This window comes from Pelmatolapia mariae, linkage group LG23 (assembly GCF_036321145.2).
Source record: "Pelmatolapia mariae isolate MD_Pm_ZW linkage group LG23, Pm_UMD_F_2, whole genome shotgun sequence".
In the NCBI taxonomy this organism is placed as follows: Eukaryota; Metazoa; Chordata; class Actinopteri; order Cichliformes; family Cichlidae; genus Pelmatolapia; species Pelmatolapia mariae.
The window spans coordinates 10,442,313-10,463,582 of record NC_086246.1 but is presented as its reverse complement, the minus strand read 5'-3'; the positions used below and the strand labels follow the sequence as shown (position 1 = coordinate 10,463,582).

Genomic DNA, 21,270 nt, shown 5'->3' with positions numbered 1-21,270 from the left:
TATTCAGTGTTTCAGCTTCTTCGCAAGTGGCAAGCTGTGACAACCACCGGGGATTAAACAGCTTCATGTTAGGATACTGGACTGCCAATTTAATCTGACTTGAATTTATGATACACCTCAATCAAGGATAAATAGGATAACAGATTTGTAAGATATTCTCTGTGCAAAAACAAAAAAAAAAAGTACTCTAGTACTAGTGGGATTTCAATTTTGTTTTCCTTTTCTTTGTCTAGATGACTCAACATGCCAACGGGATCTGTGAAACTGCAAAGCATAAAACAACTAGGACAGGAAAACCACAGCTATGAGGTTTCAGATGAAGGTAATGTGCTATTTTTTAATGTAGAGGACTTATTTAGAAAAATGAGTTATAATCAACAATGAAAATTATGTTAAACTTCATTTTATAAAAATTAGTTTCAATGACAGATATAAATAATGTATCTGTTGTCTTACAGAACCAACTGGCTCATATATGTAAGTTTAATGTTTTATTTATTGATCATGAGAAATTTTTAAATATCTGAATTTTCTAAGTAAAACGTCTTAATCATTATCAGTCTTATTACTTTTTTCTGGATCAACTAATAATTTAATGCATTTTAAAAAGACTGTATCAGTACAGTTTCTGTTCTTTTTGCTCAACACATCACTGTCTTTAGATTCAACTCAATCACTTGAAAGTTTGGTATATCGCAACCTTGTTAATACAAGTTTGAAGGGATAGAAAAGTACTCTGTTTTACATAATAATCTAATCATCTGATTTTTCTTTAAATGACACTTCTTATGAAGTCTTGATCTTCCTGAATATTTAATAGATCATTTAATTTCAAATTTACTTATGTTAAGCTTAAATATTCAATTCAATTCAATTTTATTTATACAGCACCAAATCACAACAACAGTCGCCTATAGGCGCTTTATATTGTACAGTAGATCGTACAATAAATATAGCGAGAGTTGATAAGCAATCATCAATTGATGACCCATTAAGTATAAAGATATGACTTGTTCATTTCTTGATGAATACATTAGACTCATGAATTCGTCATAAGCCCTGCATGAATGTGTTTCTCAAGTATCTGTTTGTCTAATTACTCACTGTCCTGTTTTCCAGAACAATTACACATTCCAAGAAGGGTGAAAAGTAAGTAGCAAACAGCAGGCTCTGAATGCTTTGTCACGCTTGAGTAAATAATCAACTCATTGGACTTTTATTTTAAATAGAGCTCAGAAAAATGAAGAGCAACCAGCCATTAGAGTCGGCTTCTTTGAGCTGGTAAAAATGCCTTACACTGTTTGCAACTTGCCCTCCTTTATCAATTTGGATCCACCTAATCCAGTGTGTGCTTTGTGTTGATGCACCTGCCCAGTTCCGCTTTGCCACGTGCAAAGACATACTGATGATGGTGGTGGGTTGCTTGTGCGCATTGCTGCATGGCTCAGCCCAGCCTCTCATGCTGCTGGTGTTCGGCCTGCTCACTGACACCTTCATCGAGTACGACATTGAGCTACAAGAACTGAGTGACGACCGCAAGGAGTGCGTGAACAACACCATTCAGTGGAAAAAGAACTACACTGCAGCGTACAACTTGTCAGCGCCCATAAACCAGTCAGATATCGGCCTTCTCAATTCAACTCTCGAGATGTTCGTACCGCTGGAGAACAGAACATGTGGGTAAGTGGGTTGTGAGAAATACAATATTTCATTTGTCAAAACGAAATATAGTTCAAGCTGTGACTTCTGCATTGTTATCTCTATGTGTTTTGTAGTCTTCATGTGTGACTTTTGAATAATATGTGTGACTTAACTTACAGGCTTCTTGACATTGAATATGAAATGATGATGTTTGCCTTCTATTACGTTGGGATTGGAGCAGCTGTGTTCTTGCTAGGATACCTTCAGGTTAGTCACTGAATATTTTAATATAAACAAACTCGTGTTATAAGTCATCCTTTACTCATTAAAAAAAAAACACCCATCAACTGCACTCTGACTCAGATCAGCTCATCCATCATCAGCTCAGCCCTGACCCCCCCCCCCCCAAACAATTTTTCTTTTAATGAAATTGATATTTTTAATGCTAAATTATGATCCCTGTATTTTACTATTTTACAAAAAGCTGAAAAAACAGTAAAACACTTTTTTTAATAGATGCCACAGTAGTTATGTATTTGTATTGTTCTTTTAATTTCCAGTTATTTATTTATTTTTTACCACAACACACAGGTAATGATTGATTGTAATTTGCACAGTGTTGGGAAGTTTACTTTTAAAATGTATTCCACTACAGATTACAGAATACATGCCCCAAAATGTATTTTGTAGCGTATTCCGTTACGTTACTCAGTGAGAGTAACGTATTCTGAATACTTTGGATTACTTAATATATTATCATGCTTTTTACAACTACATGAATGTACTATTGCTGTGCGATTTATTACTGTTACTGAAGGTCACTCGCCATAGCAATACCAGCTAGATTTTTAAATCTTAATATAAAATGAGTAACAGTAAGGTGGACATTAGGTGCACTTTTTGCAGCGATCTCGTATAGAAAACTATTCCGCGCTTATATAAAACAGGTCCGCGGCTCTGAACCGCAGTAAAGGGACGTCTGGCTAATAAGTTTTGGTCCGTGTCGGGCTCGTAGCCGAAAAATAGCTTTACTTTGTTGTCTGGTTCAACTTTGCTAGCGAGAGACAGAGAGAGGCGTTGAAAGGCTGCTGCAACGGAACTTATTGTTTCGGAGGAAAACACGAACACAGTGTGCAGTCGAGTCTTAATAGCTTACTTACAACTGGGCTCGTCAGGCACTGTTCTTGGCTGCAGTGGTTATTATTATATTTACATGCTTCCAGCTCCCGTTTCTGCTCGGTGACAGCTCGTACTTTCCGACTTTTTCTCTCTCCCTCGCTCACAGACACATAACGGGTATGGCAGTCCATTCTCCCTGCAACAAAGACCACACTGCCCATGAGGCTATATTCTTTAGAGCTATGCCTGTAACACTCTGCCTATTGCCTTCATATTAAATTATTTTTGTGAATAATTTTTTAAATATTTCTTCACGCCATTATGCGGGCTGCAAGTAGAGCTGACATAGGCCGCGAGATTGAGACACAGACATTTGAGCCTCTTAATGCGTGTTTTGTTTGGGTTTCCACCAGCATGAAAACGAAAAATAAAGAGGGCATAACCTTATGAAACAGGAAAATACCGCCGTGTAATCCATTCATTTCAACAAAGTAACTGTATTCTAAATACCACCTTTTTAAACGGTAACTGTAACAGAATACAGTTACTTATATTTTGTATTTTAAATACGTAACGGCGGTACATGTATTCCGTTACTCCCCAACACTGAATTTGCAACACAGATTGTGATAATTCTAACCATTTAGAATGGTCCCAAAGAAGTGAAGATGTAAGTTGAAAGCGAACAATGCAATCTTCCAAAGCAGGGGTGGGGAAATCCAGGCCTCCAGGGCCGGTGTCCTGCAGGTTTTAGATCTCACTCTGGGTCAACACACTTGAATCAAATGATTAGTTCATTACCAGGAGAACTTCAAGACATGTTGAGGAGGTAATTTAGCCATTGAAATTAGCTGTGTTGGATCAAGGACACATCCAAAACCTGCAGGACAAGGACCCTTGAGGCCTGGAGTTGGACACCCCTGCCCCAGAGTCACAATCAGGAAAACCTGATGAGCCTAGGTCTAATCTATTAACGTGGCTTTCCACTGTCTCTCCTTGCTCTGTGCTGCTGTTTCTTTATGCTTATGCTTGTACATGTACAATGACAGTAAGAGGCTATTCTATTAGTGCTATTTTATGTCCATCAGTTCACCACAAGTAACAACCTGGACCTGTGGCATTTTCTGTTTTAGAAGTGTAGGTGTTAGTGGAGGGATGTCTAACCTAACTGCCAAAAGGACATTTGGAACAATACTAGGGAAATGTGCATTCCTGGAAGAAAAGTAAATAAAAGATGGCATGACCTAAAGAGAAGTTGTATTGGGAGGCTACATAGCACTGAAATTTGAGCAACAGTCTATGGTTTCTAGGTTATTTATCATGATCAGGCTAACCTGAATCTGAAGATCGCTGTAAGTGATGATAGAACCTAAAAACCCGGGGAAATTGAGAGTTTACTAAAAGCCTCATTCTACCTTTTGAAAAGCTGCACAGGATAAAAAGTGAAGGATTTCAAATAGGTCTGGTGCAGGCCTTGAGCAGCTTCTTCTAGTAAAAGATCCCAGGTCATCTTTGATTTCCTCCAGCAATTAAGAAATAAGATGGCTTGAAAATCATTAGTCACTGTTCTACTAATGCCTGTTTTATTTCCTTACTTTATTTTTTTTTATAAATGTCACTGCTGATAGGGTAACACTTCTGACACACCAAACAAATGAGAGCAAATGTAAATATTCCAGTCCTTTTTAAATCCCAAATATGCCCTTGGTTTCTGCTCAGGAAATATCACATGACTCTGTTGGTTAGTAAAAAAATAAAAAGAAATTTTGCGCAACATTGCAAAATAACCATCTGGATTATTTTCTCAGCAATGCTCCTCCTGAGCATCAGAAGACTATGTGGAATGTGCATATCTTTTCATATGCTTAGTGTTAACCTACCTCTTAAGCGATGAGTGCCCTTTCATGTGTTAAGTGCCCTTTTAGCTGTTTCACAGGTGTAATTTGTCTTTTTATAAATCAAAAACGAGGTCAGGAGGAAGAGTGCAGGTCCTGATGACACCCTGCTGCCCTGCTTGCTTTTATATTTGCTAATTAACAAAAGTGAAAATAACCTCTCTTTAACAACTGACAGATCTCCCTGTGGGTGACTGCTGCTGCCAAGCAGATTCGGCTCATCAGGAAATTGTACTTCAGCAAAGTGATGAGGATGGAGATCGGCTGGTTCGACTGCACCTCTGTCGGGGAGCTCAACACTCGCATGTCAGAGTGAGTAGAACGTGATGATATGGACTACTATGGTTTATCTGTATTACAATTGTTATATCTCTATTCTAGTGACATAAACAAGATCAATGATGCCATTGCGGATCAAGTTTCCATATTTGTGCAGCGTTTCACCACCTTTGTGTGTGGTTTTTGCGTTGGCTTTGTGAAAGGATGGAAGTTAACACTTGTCATCATCGCAGCAAGTCCGCTGATTGGTGTCGGAGCGGGTCTTATGGCTCTGGTGAGACTTGTTTGATATTAAGATTCCAGCTTGATTTTATGACAAAACAGCTTTTTGACTATTCTTGTTGGGGTTGATTAACTTTACCTCAGGGGGTAAATTGTCAAATTCATTTCTTCTGTCTTGTTGAACAAACCTCTCTTGACTTGTCAAGACTTGATTTAACTTTACATTTCAGCTTCACTTCTCCTCTCCATTAACTTGGCATCACTTTGTTGTAACTAGTTTGTGGCTAAGCTAACCGGGATGGAGCTGCAGGCCTATGCTAAAGCTGGGTCTGTAGCTGATGAGGTCCTGTCCTCTATCAGAACTGTGGCTGCTTTTGGAGGAGAGAAAAAGGAAGTGCAAAGGTGAGGTATACAAGAAAGGTACAGCATGTTTGTTATTTTCTTTGTACTTCTAAGGGTAGCTCAAGTGAACTCTTCTTTTCTTCTAAAGGTACGACAGGAACCTGGTCTCGGCTCAGCGCTGGGGCATTAGAAAGGGTTTGATTGTGGGTTTTTTCACTGGCTTTATGTGGCTGGTTATCTTCCTTTGTTATGGTTTGGCCTTCTGGTATGGCTCCTCACTGGTTGTGGACACTAAAGAATACACACCAGGAACACTGCTGCAGGTATCACATATATTATGCCAAAATATGAATTGCAGCCTATAATAACGGGTTAATCCTGCTTATCTAAATTTTTAACCTTTTGACTTTTCTGCCCTATTTATTTTGCTTTACACGTGTTTATTAGTGCAAGATAAAACAACAAAGTGGCACTTTAAAATAACCTTTCATCACTCTTGACAAAATCCAGATTTGTTACACTGAAGAGTACTAATATACTGACTTTTATATGTTATTTCAGGTGTTCTTTGGGGTTCTGATAGCAGCCATGAATTTGGGGCAAGCCTCTCCGTGTCTGGAGGCATTTGCGTCAGGTCGTGGAGCTGCTACTATAATCTTTGAGACTATAGACAGAGTGAGAAGACTTGACTTGATATCTTTTAAGCCTTTCCACAGAAAACCATTGACCTTTTTTTTAACATTGCACCTTTTAAAATGATACCAGGAGCCAGAGATTGACTGCTTATCTGAAGCTGGATATAAGCTCGACAGGGTCAAAGGGGACATTGAATTTCACAATGTCACCTTCCACTACCCATCCAGACCTGAAGTAAAGGTACTTACAGACATCTACACACATATGCATAGTTGAGATGGTTCTGGTTTCAGGATCTTGTCACAAAGTGTCCTGTCTTTGCTAAGATCCTGGACCAGCTCAATGTTGTGGTGAAGTCGGGGGAGACCACAGCCTTTGTGGGGTCAAGCGGAGCTGGGAAGAGCACCGCCATTCAACTCATCCAGCGTTTTTATGACCCTAAAGAGGGGATGGTAGGTGTGAAGCTCCAAACGGTCACGTTCATCATTCATCAGACTCTTTCATCAGAGTGTGATGATTACCTGGATACACACCTCCATCCTTTGAAGCTTTATTCTAGCTATTTTTAAAATAACCATCCCCTAAGGCTGATGGAAGTACACGATAATCCGTTTCATTATTCAGCAAATGGATCCTAACAGCCTCATTTTTCACTTTTACTGGAATTACAGGCCCATACACCCCACACTGTCTTATTTCTTTAAGCTTCTTGAGTAGAAAATAGCCTGTTATTGCCCGATGAAGGGCATCCATAAGACTAACAACCCTATGATTTGAAACTAGGATTGTTGCAAAGAAAGAAAGAAACAAGGAAATGCATTATAGCAGCAAAGTGCTTTAATAGCATCATCCATCAATTTTAGCACAAGCACCTGCTCTCTGTGGCCTCCATCTCAGGTGACCCTGGATGGTCATGACATCAGAGGGCTGAACATCCAGTGGCTGCGTTCTCTGATCGGTATAGTGGAGCAGGAGCCTGTGCTGTTTGCCACGACCATTGCAGAGAACATACGCTACGGTCGCCCTGGTGTCTCTGACAAGGACATCATCACTGCTGCAAAGGAGGCCAACGCGTACAACTTCATCATGGACCTGCCACAGGTGCAGATGAGCAATAGGCTTTTAAGATTTATAGGTGATCACAACGTTTAAGCACTGGCTGACAACTTTTTTCATTCCTTGATAGAAATTTGACACCTTGGTCGGGGAGGGTGGAGGCCAGATGAGCGGAGGGCAGAAACAGAGGATTGCTATAGCACGAGCGCTGGTCAGGAACCCTCGTATCCTGCTGCTGGACATGGCCACCTCAGCTCTTGATAACGAGAGTGAAGCTGTAGTTCAAGAAGCTTTGGATAAAGTATGTCTGGCTCATCTATGACTAAATTAGATATTTAATATCGAAAGGTTCAAAATTTGTAAGACTTCTTAAAAAAATGGCTGCCACCGTCACTACAAGGGCCAAATACTGACAAAACTAAAATTTTCAGCCTCTGTTTTGGGAATGAAGAAGAAATGATCAAATATAAGTAAGTATTTAAGTATTTTAAACTTCCTCACAGGTACGATTGGGCCGCACAACTATCTCTATTGCTCATCGTCTGTCCACCATAAAGAACGCTGATGTGATTGTGGGCTTTGAGCACGGCCGGGCTGTAGAGAGGGGAAAACACAATGAACTTCTGGAGAGGAAGGGTGTCTACTTCACTCTTGTCACCCTGCAGAGCCAAGGAGACAAGGCTCTGAATGAAAAGGCTCGGCAAAGTAGGTCCAGCCCTTTGGGAATGACGAAATCCACTCTGCTTCAATCTAAATGTTTTGAAAGACTTATGCATGTAGAAATTACAAGAATCTAGTGAATGTGACCATCTCCTTTTATTGGATTTCTTATTTCTTAGTGGCCGACCATGAAGACGAGCCCGAGAGACTAAAGCTATCTAGAGCAGGCAGTTACCGTGACAGTTTGAGGTATTACACAAACTCATTCCCAATCACTCCTTCTCTTCATCACATTTGCTCATTTTCTTGGTTGAGTTTTTATCCATTTTCTTGGGCCTGACTGTGCATCTAAATAGGATTATTATAGTAGTCATTTTGTAGCTGAAATTGACTTTTGTCAGTGCAAAAACTGGCACCTTAATTTTCTTAATTACCCTTTTGCATTTAATCTGACATTTGGAACATTTAGCTGACACTATCATCCAGAGCCACTATACAACAGCTACGACAGTAGAGGAGGCTAGAGGTACTCTGTCACCCCAATACAAGCATCCAGTAATCAGTGCCACAATAGCAGCACCACTCACAAACTCGAGTACCTACAATATTCAGTAACCTACAATGTGCATTACTCTTTTTTTTTCTGTAATTAACTAATTAATTCTTTGCAGAGCCTCCATCCGCCAGCGGTCCAGGTCCCAGTTGTCAAACCTGATCCCAGAAGCCTCAGTTCCAACTGGAGACATTTCTATATCTCAACCAGATAACTACAAGGTGTGCATGTGTGGGTGTGAGTGGGTTTGTGTTTCTTTTATGTATGAAGAGTTTGCCAACAAACAGCCAACAAAAGTTACAAACCAGTGGAGTATAAAACTACTTGTTTGTATTTGTAGTTTTTTCAATCCATGCTTAAACATTATATTATTATAGTGCTCCTGCGTAATATAACTTTATATATTTATGCTCAGAATGCATTCCTAGAAGAGGACGATGAACTTGTGGAACCTGCTTCAGCTGCCAGGATCCTAAAGTACAACGCACCTGAGTGGCCATATATGCTTTTTGGATCCATTGGGGCTGCAGTAAATGGAGGGGTCAACCCCGTCTACTCTCTGCTGTTCAGTCAAATCCTGGCGGTGAGGTTCAAGTCTCATGTTTTGAATCTGAATCTGAAAGCTTGTAGAATGTAGGCATTAAGTTTTGGACCAAACCAGATGTACAAATCAAACGAGGGGCAAAAGCAGCAGTCAACATATAGTCGCACCAGAAGCTGAAAATGCAGTGTTCCCTTCATATTGTTCTGCATACAGTTTAGGTCAGGAAAGCATTTATGTCAACCTCATATAATTCACTCAATAATATTGTGAATTTCTAGCACTGACATTTTCCACAGGAAGAACAGAACAGAAGTGGCAAAATGGTTGCACAATCACCAAGCTAGCAGTTAGATGTAATTCAGTTAAATCTATTATTGCCAAACTGTGTCCTTCATCTCTTATGGTTTGGAGGTGCACTAGTGCTGCTGGAAAGGAATCACCATTGCTGAAAGATATATAGAGCAATGTATGCTCCCATGCACGAAATAATATGACCTGCAACTAAGTGCATAAACTTCAGTGCATTAAAAAAAAATACAATGTAATTATATTTACCTACAAATAATTAACATTAGGTACAATAGAATAAACAACATTTTTTTTTAATTTTAATTGTTAAATAACAATTTTTAAAAATTGTTATTTAATATTCATTATGTTGATGTGAATGATGGATTTTTAATTATTCAGTTGCCCTTTTTTTAATCCTATAATATACTTAAAATTCCTTCCTATATAATGTGTTTCTCTTTTCCTGTAAAATACCCAGAAGTCCCCAGGAAACCACTGTTTATTCCAGGCAGGGCTAGACTGGCATACCGGGCATTTGCCCGGTGGGCTGCTCGTGATTTTTCGTTTTTATGGGCCGATGGGGTTTTATTTCTTTTCTTTTTTTTAACGGTATAAATGAATGGTGGTGGATTGGCCAGTTGGTCATGATCGACTCTGGGCTGGACCAATTACAGCCGAGGAGGTCGGACTTTAAAATTGAGGTGAAAAGGAACGCGATTTGTCCCGTACTACTTCAGCTAGAAAGTTGCTAATTCAATCATGAAACTGATCAATGATCAGCTGATTGGCTTTTCTCTCTGCGCCAGAAAGAGGAAACCGACGGAGGTCGCGCTAAACAACAGCAGCTGTTGTTAGAATTTATTTAATATTAATTTCTAGTATCAGCTGATGTTTGCTGGAGCCACAGCTGTAAAAACTGCTGATCATGATATCGGTTTGGTTATCTGGTGAGAGGGAAACATGAAGATGAAACCAGGAGATGTCCTTACTGAATCATCAGAGCTGAACAGGTGATGAAGAAACAGGTTTACCTTTTAGGTGACATGAATGAGTTGAAAGGAAGCTATGAACTGTTTCTGAGAGACAAATAACACCAGGATCCTTTTCTAAGTAGCTGACAGCTGGTAACTGGTGCAGGGGCGGGTCTAGCAAAGTTTTGCCAGGGGGCCAGGTAGGGCATTAACAGGGAAAGGGGGGCACAAAGAAATACTTTTCTTTCTTATTCTCATTTAAAATGTCTAGCTTTTAATAAATAATTATCTGAATCTTACAACCAAAGTTTTCATCTGATGTAAAATGTATAGAAATCCATTATTGTATTCAGTAAATATTAAGTCTAGTATATACCCTAGTAAGTTATAGTATTCTTTCCTTTGTTAAAGTGCCATCTTTGCAGTCTGCAATTCTGTTGAAGAAAGATGTTGAATCTATTTAATTACTGGAGAAAAATGATAGATTTCTGTGCATTTTTTTTATACGTGCATTAAATTAAAATCGGTTTTGTCAATTAATCGTCTTGAGGCAGAGGGTGGGTGAGTGGTTCCCTATTTTTTTTCTTTTCTTTTTTTGCTGGAAGTTGGCAACCCTATTAGTTAGGTATATGTAATTATAAATTAGGTTGTTTTATATTTTTGCTAAGTACTGTTTAGAATACCAGAATAGGGAGGATGGTGTAGGTTTAAGTTTATTGTAAAGGCTTTATGGCTTTTCCCACAATACCATGGTGGGCTGGTCACTAGTCAAAATGCCCGGGCTGATTTTTTTGTCCCAGTCCAGCCCTGATTCCCGGTCACAAGGATAATACCGTCCTATTTTTACTCTAGTGTAAATGACAGCTGGACATGTGTGAGTTAGTGTGTTAAGCACTCTTAGATTTGTGTGTCTCTTATCTTTTTTATGACACTGACATATGCACATGAAATCTGGCTATAAAGTCATGTAAAACTGTACATGAGACTCAAGCTCTTACTTCAAATTAGAAGACTTTGACAAACGACTGGTTTAAATTGATAGTTTGACAGTGAACTGTGATATTCATTTTGCAAAATAACTATCTTGTGTTATGAATATGTGACAAAGCAAACAGCTTGAAAGTTAGTTGAAAATCTTTGATCGTTTTCACTTGGATGCCACAGATGATCATCTTGAATTACACGCAGTAGGCAGCCCGATCAATAGAATGGTCACATTTCATTCTAATTAGCAGCAGTGACCAATACATTATCTGTGTAAAGGATATGTTAGCTGGCTAGTATAATGGAATGGCTTTTATATAGCATTTTCCTAGTCTTACTAATCACTCAAACCCCAATATTCAAACAGCCCTTTATTCTATGACTCTGAGTTTAATCACATGACAGCTTTAAAAACTCTAGCCCTGTCACTTTGGTTTGCCGTTAGTTTGCTGACTTATTAAAATGAATTTTAATACCCACTAAATATTTTCCAGTGTAAATGTTTCGTGCTATCCCACCCTTGAGGTCCTGTAAAACCATCATCAGATTTTTTTAAGTACAGTGACACTGTGTGCTGAAATCAAATCAAATCAAATAAGTCTATGAAATTCTTCATTTATTTAAAAGCACTTTTTAAATGCCTGTATGTGTTTTAGACTTTCTCAGTACAAGATCCTGTGGCTCAGAGGAAGGAGATCAACAGCATCTGCCTGTTCTTTGTTGTGGTTGGCATTGTCTCTTTCTTCACCCAGTTGCTGCAGGTAGAGTAGTTTGCTTGCAATACTGATTTCTTTAGTGCTTCTTTGCAGCCTTAACACCTGCTGGTGGTCAAGGTTGAAGGAAGGTCATAAGAGACCTGTTTATTTTGGTAAATAAATGCCTTCTGCTGAAGGAAAACATTTCCTTACATCCTGCAAAGCAAAGGCGGTTCTTTATACTCAGTTTAGGAGTGGGAAACCTTTTTTTTTGAGGTTACTCATTCAGTAGATCACATTCGGTATGAAATCACTGTGGAAGTGTTTTGGATTTAATATTTTGGGTGTGCGTGTGTCTCCAGGGTTACGCCTTCTCTAAGTCTGGAGAACTGCTGACCCGCAGGTTACGTCGGCTTGGCTTCCAAGCCATGCTGGGCCAAGAGGTTGGATGGTTTGATGATCACAGGAACAGTCCAGGAGCTCTGACCACACGTCTGGCCACTGATGCCTCACAAGTGCAAGGAGTGAGTTATAGCTTTAATTTAAAAAAACAAAAAAACAAATAAAGTACATGTTCATGTATATTGGGCTATAAAGTTATGCTTATAATTAAATCAGCTACCTGGATGCTGAAACTAAAGACAGTATAAAAGATGGATATGCTGTGATGTCACACATTGTTTCTGATAAGATTATTTATAGTTTTAGCTTTAGTTTAGCCTAAAATGGGCTATCAGCTCTTCATTCCTTGATATCACTGGTATCACTGGAACTCTTGCTTAAGCTGCTGAGCTTTCTGTTTCTTTTTACACGTTTCAATAAATTCTAAAAAGTCATATTCAGCTTACAATGTAATTTCTATCGTTTATGTAGTTTATGTCTTTTCTTTTTAAATCACAATTTTAGCCTAAATTGCACGTTTCTTAATTCTAGCAAGTTTGAGAATAAACAACTGAAAATAATTTTGTAATAGTTTGTTTGTTGTTTATAGAATCTTATATGTATTAAAATTTTGTTCAGTCCATGTGGACAATCACCAGAAGTCTGAGTCAAGTGACACCATTGCTCTCTTCCTCCAAGGCTACGGGCTCACAGATCGGCATGATCGTCAACTCTCTGGCAAACATTGGCGTTGCACTTATCATTTCCTTCTACTTCAGCTGGAAGCTCACACTGCTGATCCTTTGCTTCCTGCCGTTCATTGCTCTGTCAAGTGGCTTCCAGGCTTCAATGCTCACAGGTTTCGCCAAACAGGACAAGGAAGCCATGGAAGCTGCTGGACAGGTCAGATATGATACATATTTTACTTGCATTTCATATCAGTTTACGTCATCCTCCAGTCTGAAAATGGTACAAGTGCATTATTCAGATATAGAATGACAAGTAAAATGCATCATTACAGTCCCTAACTACAGTTTTAGGCTGCAGGTTTCATCCCTGCAAAAACCTGCAGCTGAACATTTATCGGGGTCCAGGGTTCAATTTAATAATTTTTTTGTTCCTGTAATTTGGGGAGTGAAGTTTTCAGTTAATACTATCAGGCTCCAATGGTGTAGGGGCCAGCCATGTTCAAAATGCAGTCAGGATGCTAAAGGGAACTACTGATAAAATTTTAGGAGAATACAGTGGGCTGAAAAGTTCACAGTAAAAAGTGGACTACAAACTTTCTTTATGCTATGTGAATTATCCTAATGCAGTAAGCCCAACCCATTTAAGTAAAGTGGATTCGATGTAAATTTAATGATACCTTAGGGCGGAAACTAGATAACTGTAGCTGCAAAAAACAGGACATAGATAAGAAAGAGCAGCTACGTTATCTACATCCTTTTCTCCTTTGCACATTAAAGCACACAAGAACTAGGCTTGCTTTAGACTTTACTCTAGTCCTTTATGCGCAGATTTCTGGTGAAGCTCTGAACAACATTCGCACCATCGCTGGCTTGGGGAAGGAGAAGACCTTTGTGGAGATGTATGAGGCCCAGCTGGACGCGCCGTATCAAGCAGCCCTGAAGAAGGCGAATATATATGGAGCTTGCTATGGTTTTTCCCAGTGCATAATTTTCTTGACAAACTCAGCCTCCTACAGGTTTGGAGGTTATTTGGTGCAAAAGGAAGGGCTCCATTTCAGTTTAGTGTTCAGGTGAGAGTCAAGTCAATGTATATGATGTATATGTCTAATACTAGTCTGCATCATCCTAAAAAGATAACTTCAGTAAAGGGTTAAAAATTATTTGTAATAAGGACATCTTTTTTTAAAGGTCCCCCAAAACACATACTTGAGACAACTTTGTAGATTTTTTTTCTTGTAAATTGTGCATAAACTTGTTGATGGCTCCCAAAAGCATATGGTCAAAGTGAAACTTGCTAAGGTACATTTAGCCTACAATTAGTGGGGGTGTAAGTATAAATTTGAGCCTGTATGTATAATTTCAAACTTGTATATAATTGTGAACAACAATTGAGTTGTTAAAAAAACAGCAAAAAAGATTGTTTCGTTAAAGTCATGAAATATGCATCTTGGAGGAAGAACAATTCAAAGGGGTAATTTAAGTCCAAAGTTACCATAATGTTACTGCCCATGATGAGTGAAAAATTCTTACCACACTTGACCAATGTGTATCGTGTGCATATGTGTGTAGGTTGTATTTCCACGTTCCCACGTCATGGTGCAGTACAGTGGGCTTTCATTGTTGCTGGGGTCTATTTGTGCTTTTGCTGTCTCTTACAGGGTAATTTCAGCCATTGTCACCAGTGGCACAGCCCTCGGCAGAGCCTCCTCTTACACACCTGACTATGCCAAAGCCAAGATCTCAGCAGCACGTTTTTTCCAGCTACTAGACCGCGCGCCTCAGATCAGTGTCTACAATGACAAAGGAGAAAAATGGGTAAGGTGGTGCATAAGTTATGTGTGACGTACCATGCACTTTGAGGGTGTAAGAAATGTGGGTGAATGTCTTTTTTTTTATGTGTTTTTATCCTCTCTGACCCTCACTCTGCTTTGTTTTCAGGATAACTTCCAAGGGAACATTGAGTTCATTGACTGCAAGTTCACCTACCCCTCCAGGCCAGACATCCAAGTCCTGAATGGGCTGAATGTTTCAGTGAAACCTGGCCAGACACTGGCCTTTGTGGGCAGCAGTGGCTGTGGGAAGAGCACTAGTGTACAGCTGCTGGAGAGGTTTTATGATCCCAACCACGGCAAAGTGGTAAGAGAGACAAAATACAACAGGCTTAATACGCAACAGGCTCAATATGTAAACCAAATGAGTATGTTATGAATGGCTCATATTGTAAAAAAAATTGAGATACCAATAGTATCTTAGAGCTTTTATTTTATTATTGAGGTGGCTGTAGCTCAGCATGTAGAGTAGGTCATCTACTAATTGGAAGGATGGTGGTTTGATACCTGGCTGCTCCAGTCTGCTCGACTGGGCAAGATACTGAACCCCAAGTTGCTCTCTGATGCGTTCATCGAAGTGTAAATGTTTGCGGCAGAACAATGCTAGAGAAAGATAGATAGAAAGCACTAAGGTAGAAATTCTCTTAAAATTTGCATCTACTGAGATCTGCTAAGCTAGCTGCCTTTAGTGAAAGTCTGCTTTACCTGCTTTTTTTTCATGAACTGAATTGGCTCCTGTCTTTTTAAGGATGCAGAAAATTATTTACTAAAGTATAATAAACCATATACTAAAGTATAGACTTTTCATTTGACTTGCTGTTGTAAAGGTTACAGTATTACAGTGTTTTTGCAGCATTTTTCTTTTTCTTGTTTTGCTTTGTATTTTACCACAACTCTTTTTTTTGATGAATTATTACCATATGTAGTTTCATTGTAGAGTAGCAATCCTTTAAAAAGTGACACTAGTCCACTCTATGCTACTTTAACTTAAAAAATATATGCTGTTACAAGTTACTTTTTAAATTTTCATTTGATATAAAACCAAAGTAACCAACAATCTACAAAATGGAACAATTGAATTTAATTGAAATTGAAATTCAGTTTTCCATGCGTACAAGTACTGCTCATCATTTGAAAAGAACTGTATTTTCACAATGTCAGTGACAATACAAGATAAAAAAAAAACGTGCAGCTTTATACACGTACTGTAGCCTTAAAAAATCTGACTCTGCACAAAATGGAGAGTTCTGACTTAAAACTGCCAATATTATACTGTCACAGCAGTTGCTGACCTTTTTGGAAATGTCAGATATCTCATTTTGGAATGAATGAGTCACACTGCGTATATAGTCTCTGCTTTCATCTTTTTTCTCATGAGGCTCATTTATACTTTGATGTCACTATGAAAGTGAAACTTGTAATTTGTCTCAGTCAAAGAATAATTGCTGGACATTCAGTGAGCACGGTGGTGGAAGTATTTCATGTCACTTCATCTTTCAGTCAGACATTCTTGCTGACTCTGTGCTGTATTTTAAAAAATGGAGCACTCTACCCAGGATGATGGTTTTGATTTTATGCCAGGAAGATATTCATGCCAGGATTCAAATGGCCCTAATTGAGCTGGAAGTGGTTTGGAAACACATAGTCCAGATTCTCTGTCTGAGATTTTAAAAGGACACGATCACCTCTGTATAGTTATGAGAGAAATTACAGTTCAGATAGCAGTTTGATGGCTCATTAACTGGATTGTATTTCTAGTCTTTTGATTATTACATTGCTTTGTACTAATGGAAAAATCAATTACTTCCTGCAGCTGATTGATGGCCATGACACCACTCGCGTCAACGTGTCTTTCCTGCGTTCCAAGATTGGCATCGTGTCCCAGGAGCCCATCCTGTTTGACTGCAGCATCGCAGAGAACATTAAGTATGGCGACAACTTGCGAGAAATCAGCATGAATGAGGTCATCTCTGCCGCAAAGAAGGCCCAGCTTCATGACTTTGTTATGGCCCTTCCTGAGGTACGATAAATAGTTTGTATATGGTGCTTGTGGCTGGGATTCAAAAAGAGACAAAATTAAATAAAGTTTACTGTTTGAGCAGTAAACAGGCTGGCAACATGTAGTCAATCAGGAAAGGTAAAAGGACTCTATGCACTGAGTGATGATCAAGTGCACAGGTTGCAGTGTCCTCCTACTTTCTTCTTCATTATAATACTTGTTCTAACATGTTGATAGGCATGTTGAAATGTGATTAGTCCACATTAATATGGACATTCACTTGTGCTTTTAGTAGAGATGAACAATGGGCAGCTTGGGTTTGATTACAGTCAGTCAGTCATCAGCTATTACTTATCTAAATGATTGTTTTAAATACCTTTTCAGCCCTGAATTTTACCATTATGCATCCCTAACTTTTGCCTACTCTTTAGATGCCAAATGTCAAAGTTCCTTGTAAAATCCATTAGTTTTCACATTATAAGGCTTAGGTTCAATAATTTATTCTGTAAGCCATTAATGTGTCATTTATACCCCATTCTTCCAAGACTAGCCGAAGAAGCTTCACCATTAATCGCTGACTTTTATAGAAAGGCAAACAGAGACAGGTATAAATCATATGTTTGTAGTGACTGTCCTGTGTGGACCAGCTTATCTCTGAAAACAAACAGTTGTTCATGAGCTCAGAATCCAACCCAGTATCAAGGCAAAGCGAGTAATAGACACGTCAGCACACCATGTGAAATGGACATGCATGCAAAAGTTGCAGTAAGTTGCATTAAGCTGCAGGACCAGCAGAGGGAGATGTTTTATTATAAGGCAACATGAAAAAACCCCCCAGACATTATTAACACAGCCATCTAACTTAATTGTTTCTGGCAATTAAGGACCCTTTGGGTATTTTGTGGGATTTACCGACAACAATAAAGTAAACAATTAGTATTAAAAACGCAACATGCAACTGCTCCCTTGTTACAGATAGTCAACACATTTGATAACATCAACTTTGATTTTGGATGTTTATAACAGACGCCCTTCCTGCTTGAACTGAACCAACAATCTTTCATTTCTTAAGCAAATATGTAAATCACAGCTCAATTCAGCTTAATTTATATAGTTCCAATTCACAACAATAGTCGTGTCATTTATATTATAAGGTAAATAATATTAGAAAGAATCCCAACAATCAAATGACTCCCTGTGAGCAAGCACTTGGCGACAGTGGAGCGGAAAAACCTCCAGCAGAACCAGGTTCAGGGAGATGTGGCCATCCACCATAACTGCTTGAGGTTGATGTTAAAGAGAAGAGAGCACAGCAATACAGGGCAAAAAGCAAACTATAATTGCCAATATTTTAATAAAGTGGCGTATAGACACACAGAGAGTGAAAAGAGATAAGGAAAGCCCCCCGGCAGTCTAAGGTCATTGCAAGGGATGGTTCAGAGTTACCTGATCCAGCCCAGCCTAATCTTAAAAGTACAAGAAGTGCCTGTCTTCCAAGTCCAGACTGGGAGCTGGTCCCACAGTAGAGAGGCATGAAAGGAACCACAAGTAAGTGCTCTGGTACTATGGAGCCTTATTATTCAAGATTTTGTATGTGAGGAGAAGTATTGTAAGTTCCACTCTCAATTTAACAGGAAGCTGTTAATAGTCAAGTCTGGGATGTTCCAATGTGATGCCAATGTCCTTTACGTTTCTGGACTTAACTGACACAACTTCAAGTTAACAATGACAATTGCTTTGCTAAATGCCCACACACCCTCACAAATCCCAGTTTTAATGAGGACACACACGAGATTTCTCCTTTAGTGTTTAATTTGACAGGAAGGTTGACAGAAAAATGCTGTTCCCACAGCGATTCTACTGAAACAGGTACAGGTAGAAATGGTGGCTACAATGCTACAAAAGCCTGACTGCTCATCAGTGTTTTTGTTAGTTGTTGAAATGGAAAATGTGGCTTCCTGGCTGAGTTTCACATACACTCAGCTTTAACAGCACTCTGGGTTCGGGGAGCTTTCACTTATAGAACTCTTGGAAAGAGCTCATATTGTGTTATCAGCAGTAGATAGCTGTTTCTGCGATTGCACAAAAATAATTTTTATGCAAGATGGAAGTTTGTAATCAAGTGTTATGTACGTGACATAACAGCTGAGCTATGTTTGGAGAATTAAAAAAAAAAAAGCATCACTAACTACTGATGTTTTCTGCTTACTCTCATTGTTTGTTTATGTCGTTTTCAGTGTCTACTTATTTTAGGTGTTGTATTGAAAAATTGCCTATAGATGCAAATTTTGTTCTCTCTCCGTGCTTCAGAAATACGACACCAACGTGGGCTCTCAGGGGTCTCAGTTATCTCGTGGTCAGAAGCAGCGCATTGCCATCGCCAGGGCAATCATACGTGACCCTAAGATCCTGCTCCTTGACGAGGCTACCTCCGCCCTGGACACCGAGAGCGAGAAGGTATGCTTCGCTGAACTCTGAACAGCTTCCATTTGCTGAGTCCACAAACTCAACATCACAGCGTAGTGCAGCTGCTTGATATTCTCCGGGCACACAGAGCAAAGAGAGCAGGCACTTAATTATTATTATCATTAACATCACTACCATTCATCATCTCTATTATTATCACCAACAGCTTACAGTTCATACCAACCCTCCAGTAGAGCCTTTTTAAGATGAATACAGTCAGTTCGGCCTGTGCTGTAGCTTTTCCAGCTCAAATAGCTGAACCACGCTGAGGAGCAGAGGCCTCTGCAGTGTACTGATCCTCTGGAACATTCTAATGATAGTAATCAACCCATGATTGTGAAATTGCTATAATTGTGAGGCTTGCGTGTCTGCTACGTGAGAGAATTGATCATGGCTCCTGACTATGTATGTGTGTGTGTCTTTGTGAGCACTAATTCATGTGTCCCGTGACAGACTGTGCAAGAAGCCCTGGACAAAGCCAGACAGGGACGGACCTGCATCGTCATTGCCCATCGCCTCTCTACCATCCAGAACTCTGACATCATTGCCGTCATGTCCAGAGGCATTGTGATCGAGAAAGGAACACACGACCAGCTCATGGCCCTGAAGGGAGCCTATTACAAGCTGGTTACAACAGGAGCACCGATCAGCTAACCGCTCAGGGAAACATTGTTACTGCTGTAATGTCAAGAGAAGTGAGGACTTGATGCCATACTTTAAATAATAAAGTATGTAGAAAAGACGTAAGAAGTGGTTGGCTTAGCTGTTTACTTCTACAGTATTTATTTTTGTGAAAGGAGTCTTTTAAGAGGTAAAAAAGTATTTGCCCGGATTTCTTATTTGTCACAGTTTTTTTTTTTCAATTTTTCAATTTAAACAAGTGTTATTATTAGACAAAGGTCAGACTAATCAGTGTAATCAGAGTAAATACAAAATTCAGTTTTTAAATCATTTTATTTATTAAGAGAAAAAAATCAATGCAAACCCAACTGGGTCTAAATGAGATTAACCTCATTTTTTTGTATAGCTGAGTTCATTATCACTAACCCCGCCCAGGCCAGGTCTGTTGAAACAAGATATTCAACAGGACTTGAAAAGAACCTGTCTGGTAAAGTAAAGTTGCCTAAAGATCTTAAAAATGAACACATCACGCCACAATCTAAAGATGAAGCTGAGGAAAGGGTTACCTTTGTGAATCAGGTGAGAGCCAATATCTACACATGGAGAAAACCTGGAACAGTAGTGACCCTTCCCAGAAGTGACTGGCCTACCAAAATTACTCTAAGGAGGTCAGAATCATCCAGGAGGAACTTGCCCCAATGCTTGAGCTTGTTAAGCTCAGTGTTCATGATTCAAAAACAAAAAAGAGACTGACCAAAAAGGTCATCCATTGGGAGAGTTCCAAGGTGAAAAAGAGCAAAAAGACTCGTCTCACATTTGCCATTCTGTGGACTGATGAGAAAGAAGCTGAAGTTTGTGGAAGTCTTGAGTCACGTGCACATGGATTATGCAGCAGGACAATGACCCTCAAATGACCTGAAATACACCAGGAAGTCCATCTCTAATACCCCCCCCCCCCCCCCCCAAAAAAAACCCCCCCACAAAAAAACAAAAACAAGATGAAGGTTTGAAATACTATTAAATACATTCAAATAGATAAATAGAATAGACTTTAACCTTAAACAGGCTGTTCATGCTTGTAGAGCCTCCAAAGACACATTGCCGGTTATTGCAGTTCCACACAGGGACAGGTAGGATTGGATAACTTTTTCCCCCTAAATTAAATCATCATTGAAAAACTGCTTTACTTGATTTTTCTTTGTCTAATTATAAAATTTCTTTAATGATCTGAAACATTTAAAGGTGACAAATATGCAGAAAACTAAGAAATCAGTAAGGAGGCAAATACTGTATGTGATTCACACGTCTTGTATGGTGGTATTTTAAGCTAGCCAATCAGTGTCTTTCTTTTATTTACTCTGTTTTTTAATCTCGTTGATACTGGCTTTGTCTCATTG

The 21,270-nt window shown here is 39.2% G+C and overlaps 2 protein-coding genes across 3 annotated transcripts in view; one reads left to right on the top strand and one right to left on the bottom strand.

The window, feature by feature from the left end:
- LOC135932102 (retinol dehydrogenase 7-like) overlaps window positions 1-21,270 on the bottom strand; it is a 46,926-nt gene that overhangs the window by 20,992 nt on the left and 4,664 nt on the right. The gene's annotated exons all lie outside the window — the stretch shown is intronic.
- Window positions 244-19,947, top strand: LOC134620109 (bile salt export pump-like). Of its 2 annotated transcripts, none has more exons than XM_063466051.1 (28): window positions 244-322; window positions 459-477; window positions 1,120-1,149; window positions 1,230-1,281; window positions 1,376-1,680; window positions 1,821-1,908; window positions 4,834-4,967; window positions 5,037-5,208; window positions 5,434-5,558; window positions 5,647-5,821; window positions 6,060-6,173; window positions 6,264-6,374; window positions 6,461-6,586; window positions 7,032-7,235; window positions 7,321-7,491; window positions 7,694-7,895; window positions 8,030-8,099; window positions 8,522-8,624; window positions 8,819-8,986; window positions 11,850-11,954; window positions 12,251-12,412; window positions 12,969-13,172; window positions 13,787-14,028; window positions 14,617-14,773; window positions 14,897-15,094; window positions 16,601-16,807; window positions 19,097-19,243; window positions 19,706-19,947. In XM_063466051.1, exons 1-28 carry the CDS (start codon window positions 244-246, stop codon window positions 19,904-19,906), a joined length of 4,071 nt encoding a protein of 1,356 aa, XP_063322121.1. In that variant the 3' UTR covers window positions 19,907-19,947. The 2 variants fall into 2 exon arrangements, with proteins under 2 accessions (XP_063322121.1, XP_063322122.1); XM_063466052.1 differs by having other exon boundaries at window positions 7,694-7,899; window positions 8,058-8,099.